We start from the raw sequence: 25,076 nt of genomic DNA on the forward strand, positions 1-25,076 counted from the left end.
ACTATGAGGTTTTCGAAATTCTGTTTCTTTATAGAAAGATTCTTTCCCATTTTTCAGCCTGTCAGGGAATGACTTTCTGCTTAATAGCAGGTTCGTCTAATTCACGCACTAAATTCCAACATGATTAGGCACAATCAGCACTGAAAAAGTTCTAACCATTTCTGATGCTTCTGAGAGCACTGTAAACCTCATACATTTGAGAATTAACAAAAACTGCAACATACTTTGAAAACCTTATAGACCAAAGAAGAATCTGAATAGATATTAGAAGATTCTTGGAGCCAAATGATATAGAAAAATATTACATATCCAAATGGGTAGACTCTGCAAAAATGGTACCTTGAGGGACATCCACAGACTTCAATGCTTATATTCTAAAGTAAAATTGAGAATGGTTGAGACAGGCATCCAACTTAAGAGTCAGAAAACAGGCCAGGCACAGTAGCTTATACCTGTAATCCTAGCATTTTGGGATGCTGGGGTGGGAGGATTGCTTAAGGCCAGGTGTTCAAGACCAGCCTGGCAACACAGTGAGATCCCATCTCTACAAATTAAAAAATAAAACTGAAAACTACAATAATAAAAAAAAAGAGTTAGAATACAATAGCAGAATACCTCGGAAGAAAGTAGTTGGTAGGAAATAATAAAGTTAAGAACAGAAATTAGGCTGGGTGTGGTGACTCACACCCATAACCCCAGGACTTTTGGAAGCAGAGGCAAGAAGATCGTTTGGGCCCAGGAGTTTGACAGCTGCTTGGGCAACATAAAAAAAAAAAAACAAAACAAAACAAAAAAAAACTTATATAAAAAAATAGCTGGGTATGGTGGTGCTTGCCTGTAGTCCTAGCTTCTTGAGAGGCTGAGATGGGAGGATCACTTGAGCCCAGAGGTTCAAGGCAGAAGTGAACTATGATTATGCCACTGCACTCAAGCCTAGGCAACAGGGCAAGACATTCCCCCCAACAAAAAAAGGGGAGGCAGAAATTAATAAATTAGAATACACAAAGAATATAATATAGAACTTATAAAATTTCTATTTTATTAGAATATAATAGAAAGGAGCTACAAAACTCAAAGCTGGTTCTTTAAAAAGGCTAATAAGAGAGGCAAACTTTTAATATTAATGAAGAAAAATAAGAAAGAAAAAATATATTAGGGATGAAAACAGAAACACACCTTTATAGAGCAGAGTTTTAAAAATCTGAGGGGCCGGGCGCAGTGGCTCATGCCTGTAATCCCAGCACTTTGGGAGGCCAAGGCGGGCGGATCACAAGGTCAGGAGATGGAGACCATCCTGGCTAACATGGTGAAACCCCATCTATACTAAAAAATACAAAAAAATTAGCCGGGCGAGGTGGCGGGCGCCTGTAGTCCCAGCTACTCAGGAGGCTGAGGCAGGAGAATGGTGTGAACCCGGAGGTGGAGCTTGCAGTGAGCCGAGATCGCACCACTGCACTCCAGCCTGAGCGACAGAGCAAGACTCCATCTCAAAAAAAAGAAAAAAAAAAATCTGAGGGAATTCTATGAATCCCACTAATTGGGAAAGCTTCCATGAGGGAACACGCTGGGGCACTGGATTCAATCTGTTGGCCCCAAACACTGTCTCCCTGCACATGGGCACAGTAGGGCCAGGCCCAGGGAGGCCACAAACACCCACATATGGCTTCAGCCAGGTGCTTCCAGGTGAGCTGCTGGTCTGAGGCCTAGCCTCCAAAGCAAGCTCCTACCAAGGCCAGGTCTACACTGTGAGAAAGGGAAGCTGAGGTCCACACAGGCATTACCAGCTTGTGTGTGGCACCTGTGGGCTGGGCAAGATAGAGACATGTTTGATTTGCCACCAGCACCTCTCTATAAGATTCAAGTTCCAGCCATCCGCGGAGGAATTAGGATTCTTCCCAAGGGAAGAAAGAAGTTTGATTATATGCTTTTTTTTTTTAGACCTGTGCTATATATTTCCCTATAATTCAGTTACAAGTCATAGTGATAACTCATGGGCCATTAACTCCTACTGGGAAAAAAATGAAGATGATACATTTTAGAATGATTGTGATAAAAATAAAGTGTTAGAGTTTATTTTTATTTTATTTATTATTATTATTTTTTGAAACAGGATCTTATTCTGTCACCCAGGCTGGAGTGCAGTGACACAATCACAGCTCACTGCAGCTTCAACCTTCCTGGGCTCAAGTGATTCTCCCACCTCAGCCTTCCTAGTAGCTGGGACTTCAGGTGCACACCGCAATGCCCAGCTGATTTTATTTTTTTATTTTCTGTAGAGACAAGATCTCACTATGTTGCCCAGGCTGGTCTTGAACTTCTGGGCTCAAGCAATCCTTCTGCCACAGCCTCCCAAAGTGTTGGGATTACAGGCATGAGCCACTGTGCGCATTAGAGTTTAAGAGACAATTTTTTTTTTTTGGCTTGCCAAAAGCCTTGCATCAAATATCCTCCCAAAAGCCGTTTTCATCTTTCTTCACAATGCTTCCAGATCACTCTACACTTGGTGTCTGGTTTCTACACGCCCAATTACTCCTGAAATCTGCTCTCTGGTTTATGTACCCAGCCTGCTGCTAAAACACTTCTCTCAAAGTCACCAGTGACATTTTTCCCCTAAAGTTTTTATTAAGGTATACCATACTCATAGTTTAAAAAAAAACTTAATAATGAAATATATTCTAGTCTCATTCTCCTGCAGTCTTCACAGCCACTGCTTTCTACCCTGGAACTCTTGCTTTAGTTCTTTTGATGGGTCCTTCCCTGTCTCTTCTAAACAATAAGCCTTTACCCTCTATTTCTTGATTTAGCCATCATAGGCCATAGCTCCTAGCCTCATGTTATGATGTGTATTTTGTTTGCTTGCGGTGTACACCCATCCCCCCTCTCCTCCTCATCCCAATTTGGCCATAGCACAATTCCCAGTTCCTCTATGGGTGATATTTACCTTTCCGTCGTTTTCCTGTCTTACCATCTTATAAGATGGTAACATACGTGTTAGCACCCTTGTCTTGGAAAGAAAGGAAGCTGCACAGTTGGGCAGTAACTCACCTATGTCCCATTTCTACTGTCTGCTCCCAGTCCTGCCGAGCTAAGAACAGCTGCATCTTCAGGACGAGGGCTGGCAGGAAGCTCCCTGAAGTCACAGTGATCTGGTTCACCACCTCCAGGGCCTCTGAGTAGTTCTGCTGCATCATGAAGTACATTGCCTGTTGGGAGCCAGACAGAAGAGCCTTTGTGAAGGGGGTGCCCATGAAGGGAGTTTGTTGGAGGGGGATTGTCTCAGTGTCTCCATGAAAACAGGAACAGAACCTGACACATGGGCACTGTGGGTACTCTCAGCTGGGCCAGTAGCCCCTCAAAGTCCCCGGGAGAAAGAGTGACATATCAAGGTTTACAACAGTCTTGGGTTCTCGGACAGGATGAACAGGGGCTTTAGGGACATAGCTAAGCCCCAAGCTTGGGAAACTTAGCAGGCCTGGGATAGGGCAAGCCCATGTGAGGTTACCCTGAAGGCGAGAGGTGAGGTCACTGGGCACTTTCCAGTTCCATAAATTTTCCATTCATTTCCCATTCACTTTTCTGTATTTCATCACTGAAATTGCTTGCCAATGCCCAGTTTAGCAATTCTGAGTCGGTTAGGGTTTTCTGGCAACTACTTCTATCGCAAGATTGTGGAGTTTTTTTGTTGTTCTGTCAAGGCCTACTGGGCTGCGGTCATGGCCTCTGCAGGTAAACACCAGCCACCAGGTTCTCCTCAAACAGTCATGACACAGGTGCCCTAAGGTCCAGGGGGCAATGCTTCTAAAAGACTTGAAATTGGACTCTGAAAAGAGGGCTTCCCTCAGACCTACAGTAACCCCCATTAAGAGACTTGTCATTAAAAACAAGAGGATTATTCTGTATAATGAAGATTTTTGCATAAATATGTTCACTGAAAAACTTTAAGTGCATAACCAGAAACAATCCCAATATCCAAATAATAGGGGACCAGGTTGGCAAATCACATTATGCCCATACAATAGAAGACTGGCTTTACATCCATGTTCAAACTGACATTTTGAATACTACACAAAGAAAATATTACATGAAGAAAAACAAAGTAAATGACAATATGCCCTAGGGTGAAAACTACATTATATACCAACACTGTGACCCAACCCCTACCATAGGAGCAGAAGAGTTGGTGACTGATGGCTCTCAATGGAGTCTCCCTCCAGGGACCACCCATGGTTGAAGGGAGCTGCTTTGTCCCAGGTCACACCTGTCCCTGGGGCAGCTCACCTCCAGTGTCAAGGCACTGATGGGGAGCTCACTGAAGGGGCTTCCCGGCTCCAGAGTTCCTCACAGAGTTGGCTGCGGCCTTTGCTGTGACTGTCAGCCAGCCTTCTCTTTCCACAGGTGCTGGCCCCAAGGGTGCTCTGTGATAAGGTGGCTCACAATAATCTCCATTGCTTTCTGCCACCCAGAAAGCCAACTTAATACACACCCTGGACCCAAGTATAGAAAGAAGACTAGAAGACGTTGCCCTAAAATACTAACACTTGTCTTGGAGCGGTAAGACTAAGCCTGCCATTTTAATTCATGTGTTGACGTTTTTTAGGCTTCTGTTTTCTTAAATAAGTACATATTTTTTATAATAAAAAATATACAAACAGAAGAAAATACGAGGACATTTTTTCTCTCAAAAATTAATTCCATGAGGCTCACAAGAGAAAAAAGAAACTTAAGATCAGAAAATACAGAACATATAAAATATATACCTCCCTTCTCTTATGGCACACTAAATGAATTTAACAGGTAGAAAGAGGTGAAATGGGAAGGTCAAAATAAAAGAAGAAAGGGAGAAGGGCACTGAGTGAAACTAACACAGAGGCAGACAGAAAGCCTGAGAGGGTCAAGGAAGGACAGACCTTCAGATAGTGACCCTGAGAGTCTCCTGGGGGTCTCCCATGCAAATGAGACACAAGCTCAGATCAACCAGGAAGAATTTGGGAAGTAAAGTGGACTTTGGACTGCTGTGTAACCGTGGGTTGGTTGCTGAACCTCTCTGGGCCTCTGCTCTTCATCTACCAGATGAGGCATCTGGAGACTGAGGTTTTGGCCTGGGGGTACCTGGTGGGTCTCTGGTTCCAGTGGCCTGGCCAGGAATACTTCCACCTCTCCCTTTTCCACTGCCCACCTTTCCCATCAGCCCCAGCACATCTTTGGTGTCCTGAATTCCTTGTTCCAGGTACTCAATGGCTTTCTTCGCACTGTGGGGCTTGTCTGAGGTGAGGTCCACCCAGCCTCTGAGCACATAGGCCTGGATGAGAACAAGATGAAAGATGAAGTCCTTGGTCCTGCATAGCCTCAACCCAGCCTGCACATGATCCACCCTTTGCCACCCAACACCCTGAGGCCCCGCCAGGCACAGCCCCATGCAGATCCCAGGGCAGCCGGCTCTCTCTCACGGCCAGGTCTCCCATTGTTGCTTTGTCTGGAAATGCCCTGGACAGCACCCCTCCCACTCCCAACCAAACCCCTGCACCTGATGTCCATTACCACTCCTTACAACTCAGCCTCAGAGGCCCCTGCTTAGGAGACCTCCCTCCCTGTACCCTTACAGCTCTCCATAACCCTTACTGAGGCACACTCACCTATCCTGTCATTGCCTGTTTACACTGGGGTCAGTAGCCAACATGGGGGCCTACTCAGGGCCACTCTTGATCTCTCCACTCCTTAGGCTAGCACAAGGCCTGGCCCTGCACAGGAAGCCCAGGAATGCCCTCTGAGTGGGTGAGCAGGAGCCATTCTGAGCTTGTGGACCTCGCTGGTTCCCTGTTAGCCTTTACCTAGCCTCTCCTGGCAGATGGGGAGGGCCAGGCCTGGGAAGCAGACTTGGAAGAGCCCAGACCTAAAGCACCCCTCATGATGGCCTAGATCAGTATTTCTCTATTATATTTCCATTTTTCTTTTTCTATTATCTATCCTAAAGAGTCTCTTTAGATACTGTTTGCTAATTAATCCCTTCCCCTGCAAGAAATGTTAATGCTTCAGATATACCATATCTGTGTATTGTGTACTGTATATATAGATGTGTATTTTATACATAAAGAATAAGATTTTTTTCATCCTCTCCCCCAGGGACCATGTATACACCCTTGAAAATTGATATCAGCCCTGCTGAGAAGGCATGGTCTAGACTGAGGCTTCAAATTCCATATTAGTGCAGATATACAGTATATGAGCTGTACTGCATGAGCCATCATTCAGTTCCAGCAGAGCACTACAGGGAGGGAATGGCCCAGTGTGACCAGCTCATCCGGGTCCTCAAAAGAACCAGTAAGTCTGGACCAGCCTGGGCAACATGGCAAGACCCAGTCTCTACAAAAAATGTAAAAACTAGCTGGATGTGCTGGCACACACTTATGGTCCCAGCTACTTGGGAGGCTGAGGTGGGAGGATTGCTTGTGCCTGGGAGGCTGAGGCTGCAGTGAGGTCTCAAAAAAAAATTTCTTAAGAATATGGTGCAAGCCATAGAAAATCTATCTAGAAATCAGACTCTATGGACAAACGCCAATGAGTAACCTCTGCTAAGCCCAGAGACAACATACTTGGGGCAACTGTGAGACCCGGTGTTTTGTCAGTGCCTGGGTGTGGCTCTCCCCCAGTTTCAGGGCCCTTTGTGGGAGTAAGGGTCACTCTGCTATTACGTGTTTGGATGCTGCTTTCTTCGTCTGTTGTCCCCATGGTGTGGTGAGTACCTCTCTGAAGCCTCTAGAGATCTTCAGCATGCGGTCAATGTACTCTTTGGCCTTGTCGTGGTGGCCTATGAGCCAGAGGAAGACACCAGCATAGTACAGGGCAGTCCCACTGACTGTCTTGCGTATTTCCTTCAGGCTGTACTCAAGCTCCTGAATTGCTTCTCGGTCTGTAAATCCAAGAGCGAAGGAAGAGAGAGAGTTAGGATGCGGAAGTCTGCCTGGTTCTGCAGGGGCCACCGAGAGCCCAGGGAACTACCTCTGGGTCTCTCTCACACACTGTGGATCTCCTTCAACATATGCAGCACACCGCGCGCAGTCCAAGGCCTAGAAACCAGCAGTACCTGCCCTTGAGATGCCGCAGGGGCTGCCCCGGCCTGGACTCAGGTGTGCTCTCTGAGATTATCTTCTCTTCTCTTTGTGCCCAGCAGTGTGCTGAGCAGGCAGACCAAACCAAAATCCTTAGCCTCAGCCCCACAACTTATTATGAGTGGGGAAATAGTAATCTGTAGTCTCTCTTGGACCCTCTCCCTGAGGGGTGGAGATTAGGGGTAGAATTATGTATATTAGCTTGGTTTTTCCGACAAGATCTTGGCAAAGAAGAAGGGTGTTTTCCCAACTCTTGGGATCTGGAGCATGGACCCCTCCCACTGTCATGGGCTCTGCCTGCTTCCACTCAGTTGGATCCAGGCATGGTGTCTTCTCCCAGACCTCCAAGGGGAGAGGAGCAGCACTCACTTCTCACTGGTTAATAGCATCTGCACAGCCACCAGGGCACACACCTCCTTTGGCAGCCCTTGAGGGACTGTGTATCTCTGGGGCAGGGCTTTCTTTCCCCTGGTGGGTCAGGCCTAGCTGAGCATGGTGGCACTCACCAATGATTTCACATCTTTTGTGAGCATAAATGAGGGCCATGGTGGAGCACAGGGACACGTCTGGGTGATGCCTGATGCTTTCCAGGTCACTGATGGCATCCTGGATGTGCTCTGCAAAGACAGTCCACATAGTTATACTCTCAAGCTCCAGGATTAGAGGACATGAGACTCTGTAGCTGACCCAATGGTTCAGCACTACCTGCCTTTGCCCAGAGTCAGAGGACTATCTGGTCTGAAAGGTCCCCAGTGACCCAAGCTCCCTGAAGACTGGGGCTCTGGGAAAGAGTTGCTGGTAACACGGTCCAGGCTGTTGGAGGTTGGAAATCTTGGACTTGAAAGTTGTGAGTACTTGTGGGGATATGTGTGAGGCTGCAATTATTAGCTGCGTCAGTTCTGAAGAAGGACTTCAGGCAGGGCTTTCCCAGCTAGTGCTCAAGAGCCACTGATTACATTTATCCCTCCATGTCCTCAGATATTGGCCATGGGCCATTCGGCCAGTCCTCAGCCCAGGACCACCTTCTGAATGTCAGCGCATCTGCACCTGCATGGGTCCCACTCCTCTCCCTGTACCTGTACCATACCCACCTGTCCTCACACCTACCTCTTCCTCCTCCTTTGCCTGCATTACCAGTTCTCAGCTTCCAGGCCTGGAATTACTTCAAGAATCATGCAGCTATCTCTCCAATCACTCATTTTACAGAGAGGGAACCCGAGGTGCAGAGCAGGGATAGTGAGCGCTCTGAGGTCTCAAAAGTCAACTAGATATGGATTATGTAGGCTTCTGTGGATTCCCGTGGCAATCCAGCCGCTGAGTATGAAACGGTTTTTATGGGACCATAACTAGGATACAAGGAGGCATCCAGGTGGAGCCAGAGTGTTAGGGCCGGGCTAGTGCCTGTGGTCACAAAACCAACACTGCCAAGTCCTTACCTTCTTTGAGGACTCCATAGGCTTTAAAGAACTTCAACACAGGGTCATTGCTGAATTTTTCCAGGCCCACAGCTGCAGTCTGCTGCACATGGTGGAAGTACTTTTCCTGGCTATAGTAAATGATCCCAGCCTGTATGAAGGAAGACATAGCTGCATTAGCCCAGTCCCTTCTCTGTCTCTGTTCTGTCCCAGATGGGATGAGACCTGCTCCCTTCCCTATCCCCTGCTCCTCCTTAGTTCTGCAAAGGGAAGAGAAAGAGGAAACATTCAGGCCTCATCCTGTCCTCTAACAGCCCTGGGAGCAGCTCCATGTAGTTTTCCCAGGAAAAAGTTTGGAGGTGTGTTTGGGGCATTACCAACAGATTCTGGTTCAACTGTGATGGGGAATTCAACCCAGGCTTTGTCTTAGGAAGGGAATAAGGGGGAAAAAATGAGGAAACATAATAAGAAACATTATACCAATTGTAGTTACAAGTTATTGTGGGCTTCATATCCACTATCCTGTACATGGCCCTCTCAGTATCTTTCACAGCTAAGGAAGCTTAAGCCCATGGAAACTATAGCTTGACAAAGGGGCTGAGATTTTAAAGTTAAGTTTCACTTCCTCTAAGGTTTGTGGGTGCTAGGTTGGGAACAGATGTGGTTGGACTGTAAACAGCCTCATGGGCCATACGAAAGAGCCCAGACACCATCCTAAGGGTAACAGAAAGCAGAATGGTTTTAAGGCGAGGGATGTTTTCAGATGTACATTTTTGCAACAACCACTGTGGCTGCTTCTGCGTGTGGGGAGTGTGTGCTGTGGTGGCAGCAGGGACTACTGCTGCTGAAGAGAGCCAGAGTAGAGAAACCAGATGGGAAGGAGGCTGTTGCAGGCGCTCAGGGGGAGAGATGGTGCCGGTTCTGGGCTAGAAGATAAAAAGATAAAAAGAAAACTCAGGAGACATTGAGGAGCTGGCATTTCTTGAAGACAGGATTAGAAGATGAGTATAAGGAAGAGGTATGAGTTAAGGCTAGGAGATTAAATAGTGATGCCATCAACTGGGGTGGGAGGCGCAGGCGAAAGTGAGCTGGGTGGAAGAAGGGATGATGACAAGAAAGGATAATGATAGTGATGAGATGCGCTGGTTTGCGGCACCTCAAGAACCGGGGATGCTAATTTGGGGCTCAGGGAGCGCAGAAGCCACCGGAGAAGATGTGCTTGCCAGGAAGAATGGGGCAAGAAAGGGCAGGACCGCCTGATATAACTGAGGACGGCAAAGGGTGGCAGGAGAGTAGCAAGGCATGAGGTCGCTGTGTCAGAGGCGGGGAGTCACGAGGGAGCGGTCGGACAGCGCCCAGGCCACGCACCATAAGGGAGGAGTCATTGCTGTTCATGTCGGGCCGCTCGCGGCTCCGAGTCCGGGTCTGGTGGGGCGGTGCGGAGCTGGATTCCCGAGGCAGGGTCGTGGGCACTCTATCACGGCGGGCGGTTGAAGGCGTTACAGTCCTTGGAAACGGAGCTGCTAGCCGGTTGCTAGGAGCGTCAGTGTCTGGAGTGGGAGGAACAAAGCGCTTCACGTCACAAGGCGCAGGAATCGAGCGCCGAGAGAGCGAGTCCGTGCTAGTGGCGCCGGGTCGGCCTGGGTGGGCGCAGCGAGAGTGGACCTGGATGCCGAGCGGAGCTGCTGCCATGGGCCTGGGCGTCAGCGCTGAGCAGCCCGCGGGCGGCGCCGAGGGCTTCCACTTGCACGGGGTGAGTCGCCGCCGCGGCGCCGGTGACCTTGGCAGGGCGCCCGCAACCCCGCGCCCGGGCCTGCGGTCGCCAGCTGGCTGGCGACTGCGGCGGGGTCCCGGCCCGAGTGTTTTCGCCTGGGTGGCGGGCGGTGCCCCCTGCCCGGTGGGAGCCGCCTGGGAGAGGCGGCCTCGCGGGACTCCCGGACCCTGGCCACTCTGCGGCCGCGGTCGGGCCCAGCGCCCGCACCAAGTTCCAGCAGTGCCGGAAGCGGAGCGTTTTCCCGGTCCGGCCGTCGGGAATGGCGATCCTCCCGGGTGAAGAATGCACCACTGCCAGTCAGGACGCACTCTTGCACTTAGCACATATTTACGCTCGCCTGCCGCGTCCGCGCTCCGTGCTGGGCTTGGGAAGAGAGTCAGCCATGCAGAGGACAGTCCCGGGGGCCGGGGTAACCTAGTGGACGCAGCTGCAGGGGAGCCCGTCGGCGCGCATCCCGCCAGTCGTAGGGTCGTAAGGGCTTCCGAGTGTAGAGGACCGGTGCAAACCAGCCACGGGATTGTGGGGAAGGAGAGGGCCGGGAGAGTGCTGCAGAATCCTCGAGGAGAGCGTTTGCAGCTGGGGAGCGTCCCAGCCTTTAGATGCCTCCACAAGGAGGTCTGGGCGAGCAGGCTTCCGGAAAATGGAGACGGAGTGGGGTTCCTAGAACGGAGTGGGCTGTGAAGGTGAGGAGAGGGGCCGCAGCCGGATGGAGATTTGTGCCTGCGGAGAGGGAAGGGCTATAATGGAAGTGAGAGGGGCTGGGGGTCTCTCACCCCGGAGCGCTGCGGGGAAGAGGCGTCCCTGCACCCCCCTTTCCCTAGTGAAAGGCAGCTGGATGCAGAGATGAGTGGAGACAGGCAAGTTTGTCGGTTTGTGTGTTTTGAAGGTAAGGTCTGTTGCCAGCTAGCCACATGAGAGGGCTAAAGGAGGAGCTTCTTAACGTGAAAACCGGGCTGGCTTGGAGAACCCAGAGTTGACAGGATTTGTGCTTGGTAATGGGCTTTCTTACGGTGAGGCTCCAAACAGCAAGTGTTGACAGTGGAATGCATCCAGCCAGGAGCGTCTTCCAACAGGTTTGATTAAAGGCAAAGGAACTCAGGATATTGGCAAGAGGAGGGGTAGGGCGATGATGGGAGCTTCGAAGATGGGAGGGACCTGCCTGATGGAGAGGGACAAATCGGAGAGGGACCAGGGATCAGAGGTTGTCAGTCACAAAAACATAGTTTTGAGCTCCTACTCTGGCAGGCAGAATTCTAAGGCTCTAGAGATAAAGCAGTGAACAGAACAAACATGGTCCCTGTTCTCCTGGAACTGACATTTGGAATGCTGGTAGGGAAAGAAGGGAAGTGAAAAAAATATATGGTAGGTGGTAATTACTAGTGATAAAAATAAAGCAGGTTAAGGGGATACAGAATGGTGAGTGGGTGCTATTATTGATAGAGTGGTCAGGAACGGCCTCTTCTCAAGTCACATTAGAACAGATGCTTCTGAAGGAAGTAAAGAGTGGACAATACAGATATTTAGGGGAATAGTAGTATTCCAGGCAGAAGGACCAGCTTGTGCAGAGTCCCGGAGGTATGTTGTGCTTGTGTGTTTGAGGAAATGCCAAGTGATGCTGGTGTGCTTGGGTGGTGTGACCAGTGTGAGGAGGAGACCAGAGCGGACCATGTAGGACCTTGCCTGTTGTCCTGAAGATTTAAGATTGTATTCTGAGATGTAGAACCATCAGGAGGTTTTAAGTGGAGGAGTGACATGACCTACTTACATTTAACAACATTGAAGAACAGCTGTGCTGCATTCTAGAAATATTGGCACCTTGCTGTGTGCCTAACACTTTGGAGAAGTCGCTGCCCTCAGTGAGCTTAGAGTAGTGGCAGATTCACCAGGAAACAGCTGTTAGGAGAGGGCAGTGGTTGGGAGAGGGCTCTGGGTTGGATTTCCTGGGGTCAAATTACTGAATTACCGAGTACTTGGTCTCATCTGTCATTTGAGGTTATTAAAAAGGTTAAATGATACATAAAGCAGGTGAGGTGGTGCCATTCCCTGGCACTCAGCCAACCAGCCCTTAGTAAGTATAAGCTGTGATCACTGTGAGTTCCATTAGGTTCCCTGATTGGGAAGGATAGGGTGGAAGCATTAGGAAAAGCAGCACTATAGGGCCATGGGGCAGGCTATGATGGGAGCCCCTGAGGGAGCTGGATAGCAGGCAGTGGTTTCTGAAGGGGAAGCAGTACAGTGGGCAGCAGCATAGATTATTTCAGCTGCGGAGCCATAGTGAGTGGTGACGAGGCCCCAGGTGAGAAAAGTGGAGTGTAGCCAAGCAGAGGAGAAAGCCACAGGAGAGGGTGGGTGGAGGTACTGGGTGGGTCAAGGAGCCCAGGCCTGGGGCCTGAGTCTCTGGACCTCATTAATGATGGAGAGCAGCTGACATGCAATACTGGGGAGTGGGGAGGGGAATAGGCAGGCACCTGACATGGACTGGTTTGGAAGTGGCCCTGATCAGGTAGGGGCACTGTCCCCAAGCTGTTCCTGAATAACTGTCCTGTGGTTTTCAAAAGATCCCCTCACTCCAAGGGTTAGAGGGCAGGGGACAGAGCTCCCGCAGTGGGGCCTGGGAGCAGCTTGCCTACTGGGCCAGGCCAAGTAGGGCCAGATCTGATTTCTGGGCCGCACTCACTCCCTTTGGAAGCCATGGCAGCTTCTGGAGGTGATAAGGAGGGGCCCAGTTGGTGATGCTGCCAGAAGGGAGTCCTAATTTCAGGAGCAAACTGGCCTTAATCTCAGCGATTTGTTCTCAGCCTAGTCTTCATGAGCTGTCCTTCAGGTTGGGGAATCCAAAACTGGAGGGGCTGGTGTGTAGCAGGAGCCATAGGGCCTTTTCCATGAGGAGGCAGCAAGAGCCTAAGTCCTGTGCCCTCTGGGCTGGGTCTGGCTGGTGTCTACACCAACAGGTCATCAAATGCCCATAGCCAAAGGCCTGAGGGTGTGGGTCCATCTTCGGGTCTAGGGCCTTGGGACAAAGCCTGCATTGTTTAAGCCAGGCTCTGTAAATGGGGCTTTTGGGATGGATTTCTGCTGCAGCCTGCAAGTCCTGGTGGTTGTGCTTTTGGAGACAGCAGTGAGCTGGGGAGTTCAGGGAGGGGCAGGGAGCACCCTGGGACTGGGAATGCTTCCTGGAGGTGTCCTGCACAGACATGGAGGCTACACTATGAGGCTGGTAGGGTAGCTGAGCCAGTGGGAGGCTCCTCAGTCCAGAGCCAGGGTGTGGGGATTGGCACTGCCCACTCACTGGGCTCCCTGGCTCAGGCCCAGTTCTACCCCTGGGGTCTGCTCCTCTGCCAGTGGCTTTCATTACCTGCTGGACTGAGCCTGCGTCTCCCAACCCAGAGGCTGGGGACTCCTGGGATCTGGCTGCAAGCTGCCTTTCCCACTCCTCTTTCTGGGCACAGCCCTGGGTATATCCCTTCTGAGGCCTGCCCACTTCCACTGCACGTCAGGGTCCTCCCTTGTCCAGTCTAAACCTTTCTGGTAAACCCTTTTGGCTTTCCAGCCAACCCTAGCCCAGCCCTCTAGAGCAACATACCCACAGGCCTGGGCCAGCGTGTCTCCATATTGCCTCCTGGGAGCCTCTAACGATGTCCTGGGCTATGAGCCATTTCTGAAAGCATCTGTGGATCATAATCAGGAAGGAGCCATTTTCCTAAGAGGAGAATTTTTGCTCAGGAAGGTAGCAAGAGACCATGGAGTGAATCTTCAGAATGCCCAGAACAGTTCACGCCAGGCATATGTTCTGGCTGGCACACCGGGAGTGCTGATGGTTCCTGAAATGGGGGAGAGGGCTACTTGGAGAGTCCCAGGGTTGGCGCAGTGACTGTGGTCTTTGCTGTGGGACAGGTGCAGGAGAACTCCCCAGCCCAGCAGGCGGGTCTGGAGCCCTATTTTGACTTCATCATCACCATTGGGCACTCGAGGCTGGTGAGGTTCCCCAACCCTGCCTCTGCTTTGCTTGCTAGTGTGTGTTTGTGTGTCTCCATCTGTCCCACAGGCCCCAGTCTACCCTTCCCTGCCTTTTTTTCTAAAAGGAGTCCCAGCCCTGTCTCCCCTTCTGCCAGGGTTGTACTTAGAGCCTGACTGGGGCCCTGCCCAGTGCTCAGCTTCTGAGCTCTTGGGGTGGACAGAGGACAGATGGCCTCTTGGAGGTGGCCACAGGCCCAAGGGGCCTGCCTCCTGGGCGTGAGGGATATGAGGGCCCTGGCCAATGGGCAGCTCAGAGTGGGGCAGCACTGGAATGCTGTGGATCCCAGAGGCTTTTTGCTTGCTTTTTCTGGCAGGCTGAGGAAGGTTTGGCAGTGCTTGGGGGAGGTGGGGGTCCCAGTGGCTACAGGCTTAACCCTGGTGTGTGAACCTGGCCCATCCACTACCTTGGCCCATCCCCACAGTGATCCTGCTGGGGGCTGCTGCCCACTAAGGCCCTTGCCCCATCTCAGGCCCAGACTTGTCTGAGGGTCCTAGCCTGGGCATGGGGTGGCCTTGGAGTCAGCCCCACTGCCCCCACAGAACAAGGAGAATGACACACTGAAGGCACTACTGAAAGCCAATGTGGAGAAGCCTGTGAAGCTGGAGGTGTTCAATATGAAGACCATGAGGGTGCGCGAGGTGGAGGTGGTGCCCAGCAACATGTGGGGCGGCCAGGGCCTACTGGGTGCCAGCGTGCGCTTCTGCAGCTTCCGCAGGGCCAGTGAGCAGGTCTGGCATGTGCTGGTGAGTGTGGGGTATGGTAGGGCAGGGTGTGTCGGAAGGATGAGTTTACTGGGGCAGGTCTGGATGTGGGCGGGGTGTGAGGGTGGGACGTGCAGGAGCGGGGCAGGAGCCTTGGAGCAGTGGTCAGGGAAGACAGAGGGCAGGATGTGGTCTCATTCCAGTGTCCCAGAGAGGGCAGCTCATTACTACCTGAACAATGTACCTTGCTTCCAGTTAGCCATGACTCTGAGCACTTTCTTACCTTCTATACCTCGGTTACTTAATTTGAAAGGCAGAAATACCATCTACTGGCATGGTGGTTGGACTGCTGGAATGCTGCTGCTTTTATTATTTTGTGTCCCTCTGTGTGTGTGTGTGTGCGGCCATGTGTTGCATGACAACGTTTCAGTCAAACACGGACTGCATATACAATATTGATTCCATAAGATTATAATATCATATTTTTACTGTACCTGTTCTATGCCTGAATATTTAGCCACACAGATACTTGTGTTACAGTTGTCTACAATACAACTGTACTCAGTACAATAACATGCTGTGCAGGTTTGTAGCCTAGGAGCAATAGGCCACACCATATCCTCTAGGTGTATAATAGGCTATGTGTAGGTTAAGTTCACTGTATTATGTTTGCACAACAATGAAATCAACAATGCATTTCTCAGAATGTATCTCTGTCAATAAGCAATGTGACTGTAAATATACTGTTTTTTTCTGGTATATTGTTACATGATTAATCGATACCTTAACGAACCTCAGTGACCAAGCTGTCATAGATGTTAGTCTGTCCACAGACACACGTGCACACCCAACACCTGGGCTCATTGATGGTATCTAAGTTCCTGAATGCTCAGTCCTGTAGCCTGGTGGAAGGGGGTGCTCTGAACTAGAAGTTGGCTGGTTTGTTTTCTAGCCACTTATTTTTCTCACTGACTTCTTGGGAGAGCCTGGCCAAGTTTCTCAACCTTTGCAGCCTTCTTTAATCTGCCCATGAGGGAAAGGGGACTGATGATGCAAATTCCTTTGCATTTCCCAGGGAGATTGGGCGTGGCGAAACTTTCCAAGGGAGAAAGGAATCCTTATTTGTACCCAGTTTTGCTCATTGTCCTCACCTCCAACCCCTCGGGGTCTTTAGGCACATGCTTGCAGCAGAAGCAGCAATGTAGTGGGGTACCTCCTGTAGCCAAGGTGTGCTTTTCTTCTTTTCATATATTTCTTTATTTTTCTCAGTAACCCTATCGTTAGGTACTGTGTATCTTGCTTTTAATTGTCGGGAAACTGAGGCTAGGAGAGGTTCAATAATGTGTTTTCAGTCATATAGCTGGGCAGCTGGAGCCAGAAGCTGAGCCCAGGGTCAGCTTCCAGAGCCTGGTGCTGAGCCTTATCATGGTACTGCCCTCTGCTGGACAGGCTGTAGACCTGAGGGAGGTAGGGGAATGGAGGGGTGAAATGAAGGAGTATGGGCTTGAAGCCCTGCTTAGGGACAGAGGACAAGTGTCCCACTCACTACCTGAAAAGGCAGTTCCCCCTGCCCTTTCCCGTCCCCCAACCACACCTCTAGTAGCATGGCCAGTGGCTTGCGGTTCTTTCCCCAGGATGTGGAACCATCTTCACCTGCTGCCCTTGCCGGCCTGCGCCCCTACACAGACTATGTGGTTGGTTCGGACCAGATCCTCCAGGAGGTGAGGAACCCGTAGCTTGCCCCTCCCTAGACCCTCTGGATGTGGTGTGAAGGGAAGGGTGCTGTCCACGAGAAGTGTCTGGTTTTGTTGAGGCTTTAGCCCTGGAAGCAGGCCTCAGGTGCTATGCGTTTCTCACAGTCAGAGGACTTCTTTACGCTCATCGAGTCTCATGAGGGGAAGCCCTTGAAGCTGATGGTGTATAACTCCGAGTCAGACTCCTGCCGGGAGGTGACTGTAACTCCCAATGCAGCCTGGGGTGGAGAGGGCAGGTACTTCATGGGGTTGGAGGGCTGCAGGGCCAGGTGGGTGGGGCCTGACCATTGGGCATGGACCTCAGAGTTCTATGGTAGAGATGGAGGAGGGTTGGGCCCTTGTCCCAGGGATCCTGAGGCTGACCAGTGTTTCAGAAGTAACCTTTTCAGTCCCCTTATTGCTGGTAGTAGGTGGGGATAGCAAAGGTAGGGAGGGCCATGGGACAAGCCACTGAATTGAATGTTTCTGGCCTTTGGCAGTCTGGGATGTGGCATTGGCTACGGGTATCTACACCGGATCCCAACTCAGCCCCCCAGCTACCACAGGAAGCCACCTGGCACCCCACCACCTTGTGCTCCACCACCTGATGCCCCACTGCATGATGCCCTACCACCTGGACCCACCCTCGAGGACTCTCCTTCCCTGGAGACAGGTTCCAGGCATAGTGACTACATGGAGGTATGTGGGGAGAATCTATCAACTGGGAAGAGAGAAGACTAGAGGCTGCCCTTGGGGAGCCATCAGCAACCCTCACGGGGCCTGTGGGGCCTTTGTGATCTGAGAGGCCCATCTACTTCTGGGACCCAGTGGGAGCAGGCAGACCATGCCTGGAGCAGTGAAACTCACTTTTGGCTTTCCTGCCCCTTGGGTCTAGAAGTGAGGGTGGAGGTGAAGCACAAGTTGTCATCTTCATTTCATGAGCGGGAAACTGAGACTCAGAGATGGGTGCTTGCTGTGCCTGTGAGTTGTGCCAAAACTGGACAAAGGGCTGGGCCTCCAGAGCCACAGCTGGGATGGCTGTCTGGCCAAGTCTGCAGGGAAGTGCTGGCCCTGCCTTCACAGCTGATAAGTGGGTCCTCTGAGAGCACCTTTGGGCCCTGGGCTGGTGCCTGGGGTCTGGGCCAGGGAGTATTCAAGGATGTTCTCCAGGTATGCCTGAATTCAAGGAAGGCCCTGTCTTCTCGTGAATCATTGATGGGGCAAAGGGAATGTGTCAGAGCCAGGTAGGCACCTGGGATTCCTCATCTGAGTGGAAAGAGTGCTCCCTCTCAGTGCCAACACTGCAGGGGAGGCCAGGCCAGGCCCCTCAGGCCTGACTTCCTGTCACCAATGTAAGAAGGGGTGGCTTATTAAGGCCATTTCCTTCCTTCAGGCAGAGCAGTGCTCCTGGGACAAGATTGGACTGCAAAATTCTTCACCTTGAGGCACTGTCCTGATTGTCCCCTACCCATTTCTTCTTCTTCCCTAGGCCCTGCTGCAGGCACCTGGCTCCTCCATGGAGGATCCCCTTCCTGGGCCTGGGAGTCCCAGCCAGAGTGCTCCAGACCCTGATGGACTTCCCCATTTCATGGAGACTCCTCTTCAGCCCCCACCTCCAGTGCAGCGAGTCATGGACCCAGGTAGTGGGCAGACCCTGAAGAGGAGTGGGCCCCAGGCCTGGGGCTGGACTTTGGCAGGAATGTCAAAACTTTCACCAGGCCCTGCCAACCCCTCATATCTCATGTACACCAAGATACTAATAGTTGCATACCATCCAATCTAGTGTACAGATGGGGAGTCTGTAGTCCAGAGAAGAGAGGTGGCCTTCTTCAGGTCACACAGCAAATTGGAGACAGAACAGAGTCTAGGCCCACTGCCACTGTGCTATTCCCATGACGACCAACTCCAGGTCCCTTTCTTTCCTCAGAAACAGGCAGTGTGGGAACCTCTGAGGTTGGGTGAGGGGTATCACCAGGGTCTGAGGAGATTACAGTCTCACAGGCTGGGCCAGATGTCCTAGGCAAGTTGAGCCCAGGGTGTTGCTTTCCAGCAGTCAGGGTTTGATGCTGGCAAAGAACTGCACCACCCTCCCCTAGGCTTCCTGGACGTGTCAGGAATTTCCCTCTTGGACAGCAGCAATGCCAGTGTGTGGCCCAGTCTGCCCTCTTCCACAGAACTGACCTCCACAGCTGTCTCAACCTCAGGGCCAGAGGACATCTGCTCCAGCAGCAGTTCTCATGAGCGGGGTGGTGAGTGGCCATCACCTTCTGAAGTCCTCTGGGAAGGACCCCGGGTTGTTGGGAAGGCTGCCCTCAATTCTTCAGCTGGGCAGAAGCAGGCCATTGGGTTGACACAGTCACACCAAGGCATTGGTATACTCCATCTCCAATCCCCCATCAAACCTGGAGTGGCAATGGGGGGTGGTCAGTGGGGTTACTGGCCCTAACACCATGGCCCTAGGTTCTTGCAGGCCTCCTCAGCCTGATCTTCTGTGTTGCAGGTGAGGCTACATGGTCTGGGTCAGAGTTTGAGGTCCCCTTCCTGGACAGCCCAGGTGCCCAAGCCCAGGCGGACCACCTGCCTCAGCTGACTCTTCCTGACAGTCTAACCTCTGCAGCCTCACCAGAAGATGGGCTGTCCGCCGAGCTGCTTGAAGCTCAGGCTGAAGAGGAACCAGCAAGCGCAGAGGGCCTAGATGCTGGGACGGAGGCTGAGGGGCTAGCCAGCCAGGCCCAGATCTCTACCGCAGAATAACACCCTGGGCTGTGACAAGGCCCCTGTGACATTTCATGAGGCCCAGATGTGGGCAGGCAGCCCAGGCTGCACTGTGCGGTCAGCTCCAAGCTGATCCTAGCCCTGTGCCTGATCCCAGCCCTATGTGTTCAGCTTTCTAGGCTGTAGCTCCAAGTCATGTGCAGGGACTTCTGCTGGCAGGGGGCTTCTGTGTCCACTCAGACTCTACTTCTAGTGTCCAAGAGGTAACCTCCCAGCATTTATCCTGCCTGATAGTCCTGGCTTTGGGGGTTTCAAACAAGTCTTTCTGGGGTAGTAGAGGGCTGGGAGCAGCACCCCAAATTGTTTTATAGGAGCTGAGGTAGGAGAGGAAGGATTCTTTGCTGCTTGGGTGAGGCATAAGGCCTCAGTGGGTGGTGAGAGGGGGCCATGGGCCTTGTGGGAGGACATCTTTTGGCCGTGTACCCTCAGGTCCAGTGCTTGGTCCTGCTCTGGTCACTGGGGCTGCCCAGGAGGCAGCAGGGTCTGGTCATAATCCAATGTGAAGATGAGGTGAGGAAGGAAGGGGTTGCTGTCCAGCATTGGCCTTGTTGCTTTGATTCTTCCTGCACAGCTCAGCCCACCCCATCTGTACTGGAAGGGACCCTGAAGCCCTGGGACCACCCCCTTTCAAGTCCCAATCACTGAGCCCTCTGTCATGTGTCCTTGTCCCTAGGCTACACTGCCACACTTGGCTCAGGCTGGCCACCATGCTAGTCACAGGAGGGAGGGAGAGGCAGTGTACTTGCCCCCTTCTCCTGGAGGGAGGTGGGTTGGAAATTCTAGGCCCTTCAGCAGAGACCCATTTGTGCCCAGACCACCGTATTTCTTCTTCCTCAGGGCCTACCTACCACAGACCTGAATCCCCAGTGGCAACTCCTGTTAGCTCCCAAACTTAAACAGTGATCTCTTCTAAATATACAAGGCATCTACCCAGCCTCAGTAGTGAATAAAAGTCACAAATTTAAGTTCAATACTCTAAGCAATTTCTCAAAGCCAGTCTACCTGACTAGGTCTGTTACAGTTTCCAACCCCAAGGGGGAATTAAGGGAATAGATTAAGAGTAGGTAAAGACCCTTCTGTTCTTTCCTGTTGTAGGGGAGGAAGCTGTTCTCCCCACCCCAGGTGCCTTTGCAGGTTATGGCTAGGTTAGGCCCTGCACTCCATCCGGGTACGGCCTCTCATCACCTGAAGTCCTCTGCCGTGTTGACTGGACCCTCACTTCCCACACTGCTAATTATTATGAAAGCTGCCTCTGGTCTTGTCTTCTAGCCTGTGCCTAGTTGAAAGTCTCACCTTTACAGGATCATGTGTCATGCTGGTGTACATGCAGGGAACTCACAAGCTCTGTCAGCTGTGCAGGACAAGGAATGCCTGCTCTGGGGGGCACAGACCAACTATATGGAGGGAGGGCCCCAAATCAGCAAACCCTAAGTTTGAAGCAAACCCTTCATTTAAAGCAAACCCTTGTCAAGCCTACCAGAGCAGCTGATACGTGTGCAGAACAGTGAGGCATTGTGTCCTGGATCGTCTGGGAGCCCAATGTCAAGTCTGCAGGAATGCAGGAAGTAGAACAGAATCGCCACAGGACTGTTCTGGGGCCAGCTTCCCTTAACCCTGTAGCCTGGCAGTCTGACCCAAAGTTGCCCTCACCCAAATGTTCTGGCTCTTCCCTCCCTCACTTTTACTTTCCCTTCCCCCACAAGTTGGAGGATAAAATGGGTATCAATGCTAGTATTTCCAGGGAGAACATGAAACCAGAGGTTTCTTTCTCTGTAATCTGCTATGAAAGAAAATGACAAATGAAAGAAAAGAAAATAAATGTGTACTACACTTTGAAATATTTTAACTAAAGCCTTTATTCTATACAACTGTGAAATACAGATTTTTACCCTTTTGGCATTGCAGGACTGTCAAATTTTCTGGAAACTGTATTACGGTTTGACTGGAGGGGAAAGAAATACAATCATGCTGGGGTTCAGATGTATGACAGGAGGGGAATGCAGCCACCCAAGGCTTAGCACACAGGGCACAATGACCCAGCAAAACCCATTTCTTTGCTCAAAGGCCCCTCGTGCAAACACAACTGAGGGCTGGTAAATAAGTTTGGTTTTTTTGTTTTGTTTTGTTTTTGCCATTAATTCACAACTATTGCTAAAAAATGTGCACCAAAAGCGCACTGTTGTATCCAACAGATAGAAAGGACTTTAAAAAAAAAAAGCTGCTTGCTCTCTGAGGAAGGGAGAAAGACCATTTCAGCTTATTGGAAATATGGCCACGTCTTTGCTCACTTCTTCAAAGTGCAGGTGGCAATGCCCTGTCCAGTTTCCAAAGGAAGCTGACTAGCAGTGAGGGAACCCTGTCTCTGCAGTTGTGCGATCAGAATATCTTAAATAGTAAGGTATGGACTTAGGCCCATCAGCTGCCCCCAGCCAAACCTGTGAAGATGTAGAAAGGAAAAAACCTTCCCTGCCTCCCTCCCTAGTCCCTGCTATGCTGGAGGCAGGCCACACACAAGCTAGGGAGGCAACTGGACTGGAATCAACTGCCCTCTGAAGGCACTTGTGCTTCTGGCTTCATACAGGAGGCTTGTCTTACAGTTTCATGGGGGTGGACCATTGATTCACTCTGAATACAAATGACCTTGGGGAGAATCCAAAGTATTTTCTGCCAAAAGTTGAAGTGTTTATCCCCAATAAGTTACATTCTATACAAGATCCAAATGATTCTATGAAAGTGTTAGATTGTTAGAACAGTGAAAAGAAGATCTAGATACAGGTACAACAAAAACCTGCATATAAAACTTTGGAAAAACAAATATGTATACTTCCAGGATATGAATATCAAATTAACTCACTATGATCTCCCTTTACTCTGACACCATAAATTTTAGGTAACATTTGAATGAAACTGAAATTTCATCATGGTCTTAAGTTTTAATGGTGTCATGCTGCTCATCCAGAGCAAGAACCCGTGGTCTCAGCTCGCTTTGTGTAAATAAAACTGCACACAGTGGAGGAAGGAGTGAAACGGCTGCACCTCCCTGGGGTTGCCACAAAGCCAGGACATCATGGGAGGGTGCAGCATCACTAGGCACGGGCTGCGCAAACTCTGGCCCAGCAGTCCAAGTGCTATGATCCAGCACCTGGAATTTCAACAGATCTTCCTACAAGAACACATCTGAGATGCAATATTAAAAACAAGCCCAACATTAATCTTTTATTATGAAATGGGCTGATTCTCAAATTGTGCAACAGCAAATTCCCATTAAAAATAACTGTCTTAAATGGTGAAAACAATTTGATTTTTTTTATATGACAAACTTGGAAAAAAGCCTTCATACCTATTGCATGAATGGAATGTACTCTTTTAGAAAAGCTACAGAGTGTGTGGGTTTGAAGTTGAAACAGAGACAGTTGTGGCCCGATCGAGGTGTCTCTAACAAGTGCTAACAGACAGACAAGGTCCTTTGAAACAAGGAGGAAGCAAAGTCTGCACTGGCCTGCTGTCAGTCTTCTGTACATCTCGAAAGGCATAGTCTGCTTGGGGCTCTTCTGCTCTTGCATTCTGCTTCCCTGGGGACAGCTTAATCTACACATAGAGACTGGTTTCTATATTACATCTCGATTAGTCACTTCAATTGAAAGATAATCTCGGTCCATACCAAATCGGCCATTAGAAGTCTTGCTCCCGTTGGGGCTCAGTGGGCTTCCTAGGACTACTCTTGGGGCCATAGAGGAAGGTCGTAAATGAATACCCAGGAGCATTAGCCCACCCTTCACGTGGACTTCTGACGGTAATGGAGGGTTAGGTCTCCACCGCTCTTCCATATGAAGTGTTTCACTGTTCGAAGGTCCATATTTGGATCCAAAACCTGAATAGCCAAAATTAAGTTTAAAAATTTCAAAGTCTCTAATATCTAAAACCTTTATCATTAACTCAGGGACTCTCATCAGGTGATCCAGCTTGCTCACTCCTCCCCTATGCCTGGTATCCAATTCTTGCTGCCACGGCTTCCATGCATGTAGGAATGAAATTGAGCTTAGTGAGATGTACATCTTTTGTGATTATGCCAGAAACACCAGGCCATCTTTCGGCCATTTGTCTAAGGATACGTTTTGAGTGCATCTTGATTTAAAAAACCGTTCTGCCATTTCTCCGCACACCTTCACTCTAAATCATAAACTAACATGGCACATGCTGCTTTGCAAATCAAGAAGACCATGTGTCTTTTTCTTGTCGGAAAAAAAAAGCTACCAGCACATCCACATTTGTCTATGTATCCCTTCTCTGAAAATCTCCCCAGCAGTAAAGAGGAGCTTTAGGGTGGGCTTTAGGTGGGAGAGGCCCAGGGCTCCTTAGAGCCCCTCTAAAAGTAGAAGCCCCCTGCCCAAAGCCATGTAACTCTTGATGAGCACCAGCACTGGAAAAAATGGGGCTGTAGTCCTCAAGTCCACTTACCTGGTCCTGGCACAAAAGTTCAATTTTCTCCTCTGCCAACACAGCAATATCCTCTTCTTTTTCCTGTTCTCCTGGTTTTTCATTATTAGAAGAGCTAGTGGTTTGAGACTCATTATCCAAGTTGATAATTTTTTCATAAACATGTTCCATAACTTTTCGGACTTGGAGCATGTCACTAGCAGAGAGTCTGTCTCTGTAAAGAAGCAGTGGCATATTGTGACATCAGGGAAATCACTAGATATTATTTATTCCATGTTATTTTTCTTTGATGCGAACATTTTATAAAGATGAAAAACCAATATATGTTTTTGGTCATTACCTTAATCCATTTTTAGAGCTGCCGAAAGATTTTCTACAGTGTCCTTCTAAGACACAGTTTATGTACAACTAAATGAGATTAATACATGTTCTTAAAACTTACATATACAGGCCAGGCGTGGTGGCTCATGCCTATAATCCCAGCACTTTGGGAGGCCAAGACAGGTGAATCACTTCAGATCAGGAGTTCAAAACCAGCCTGGCTAACCAACATGGTGAAACCCCGTCTCTACTAAAATACAAAAAATTAGCTGGGCATGGTGCACGCCTGTAATTCCAGCTACTCAGGAGGCAGAGGCTGCAGTGAGCCAAGATCATGCCACTGCACTCTAGCCTGGGCAACAGAGTGAGACTCCATCTCAGAAAAACAAACAAACAAACAAACACACTTACATATACATAGTAGCCTTCTGGGTTTTATTCCCTTGAATACTTTCCCAGAGCCTGGGCAAACTAAATAATTCTGGAAAGGCAGGCAGCTCCCAATGCTTACCAGGGTCCGACACTGCTCAGTTTTCCCTGGGCTTTCCTCCCCACTGCCATGCCTTCAACTAGCACCTGTGGGTAGACAATGCCTGAGTCCAGACCTTGAGTCTCAAACTTCTGTTCTAAACCACAAACCCAACAGCTGGTTGGGTATCTTCAGTTGGATGTCCTACAGGCACTTCAAACTCTCTATGTCCCAAACTAGACTCATCAACACCCTACTTCTGTATCTCTGATAACAGTCAATAACTATTACACCAAAAAACTAAGGCTTACGCTCTGAAAACCATTT

At 50.1% G+C, this 25,076-nt stretch overlaps 3 protein-coding genes across 4 annotated transcripts in view; 1 reads left to right on the forward strand and 2 right to left on the reverse strand.

The window, feature by feature from the left end:
* Nucleotides 1-10,236, reverse strand: part of TTC21A (tetratricopeptide repeat domain 21A) — a 31,542-nt gene extending 21,306 nt beyond the window's left edge. Inside the window, exons 1-6 of the mRNA XM_023231727.2 lie at nucleotides 9,890-10,236; nucleotides 8,543-8,672; nucleotides 7,613-7,723; nucleotides 6,741-6,907; nucleotides 5,177-5,299; nucleotides 3,046-3,203 (exon numbers count right to left, since the gene is read on the reverse strand). Coding sequence (XP_023087495.1) covers nucleotides 3,046-3,203; nucleotides 5,177-5,299; nucleotides 6,741-6,907; nucleotides 7,613-7,723; nucleotides 8,543-8,672; nucleotides 9,890-10,213 — 1,013 coding nt within the window. The 5' untranslated portion in view covers nucleotides 10,214-10,236. The remainder of the gene's footprint in view (nucleotides 1-3,045; nucleotides 3,204-5,176; nucleotides 5,300-6,740; nucleotides 6,908-7,612; nucleotides 7,724-8,542; nucleotides 8,673-9,889) is intronic.
* GORASP1 (golgi reassembly stacking protein 1) lies at nucleotides 10,140-21,387 on the forward strand. Of its 2 annotated transcripts, XM_023231730.3 has the most exons (7): nucleotides 14,281-15,056; nucleotides 16,649-16,735; nucleotides 16,874-17,004; nucleotides 17,248-17,446; nucleotides 18,237-18,387; nucleotides 18,844-18,996; nucleotides 19,248-21,387. In XM_023231730.3, the coding sequence occupies exons 1-7, from the start codon at nucleotides 14,928-14,930 to the stop codon at nucleotides 19,499-19,501; spliced, it is 1,104 nt and encodes a 367-aa protein (XP_023087498.1). In that variant the 5' UTR covers nucleotides 14,281-14,927; the 3' UTR covers nucleotides 19,502-21,387. The 2 variants fall into 2 exon arrangements, with proteins under 2 accessions (XP_031791086.1, XP_023087498.1); XM_031935226.1 differs by lacking the exon at nucleotides 14,281-15,056 and adding an exon at nucleotides 10,140-10,274 and having other exon boundaries at nucleotides 16,649-17,004.
* WDR48 (WD repeat domain 48) overlaps nucleotides 21,358-25,076 on the reverse strand; it is a 46,506-nt gene continuing 42,787 nt past the window's right edge. The window contains exons 18-19 of the mRNA XM_023231728.2: nucleotides 23,981-24,173; nucleotides 21,358-23,393 (exon numbers count right to left, since the gene is read on the reverse strand). Coding sequence (XP_023087496.1) covers nucleotides 23,298-23,393; nucleotides 23,981-24,173 — 289 coding nt within the window. The 3' untranslated portion in view covers nucleotides 21,358-23,297. The remainder of the gene's footprint in view (nucleotides 23,394-23,980; nucleotides 24,174-25,076) is intronic.

This window comes from Piliocolobus tephrosceles, chromosome 2 (assembly GCF_002776525.5).
Source record: "Piliocolobus tephrosceles isolate RC106 chromosome 2, ASM277652v3, whole genome shotgun sequence".
Taxonomy (NCBI): Eukaryota; Metazoa; Chordata; class Mammalia; order Primates; family Cercopithecidae; genus Piliocolobus; species Piliocolobus tephrosceles.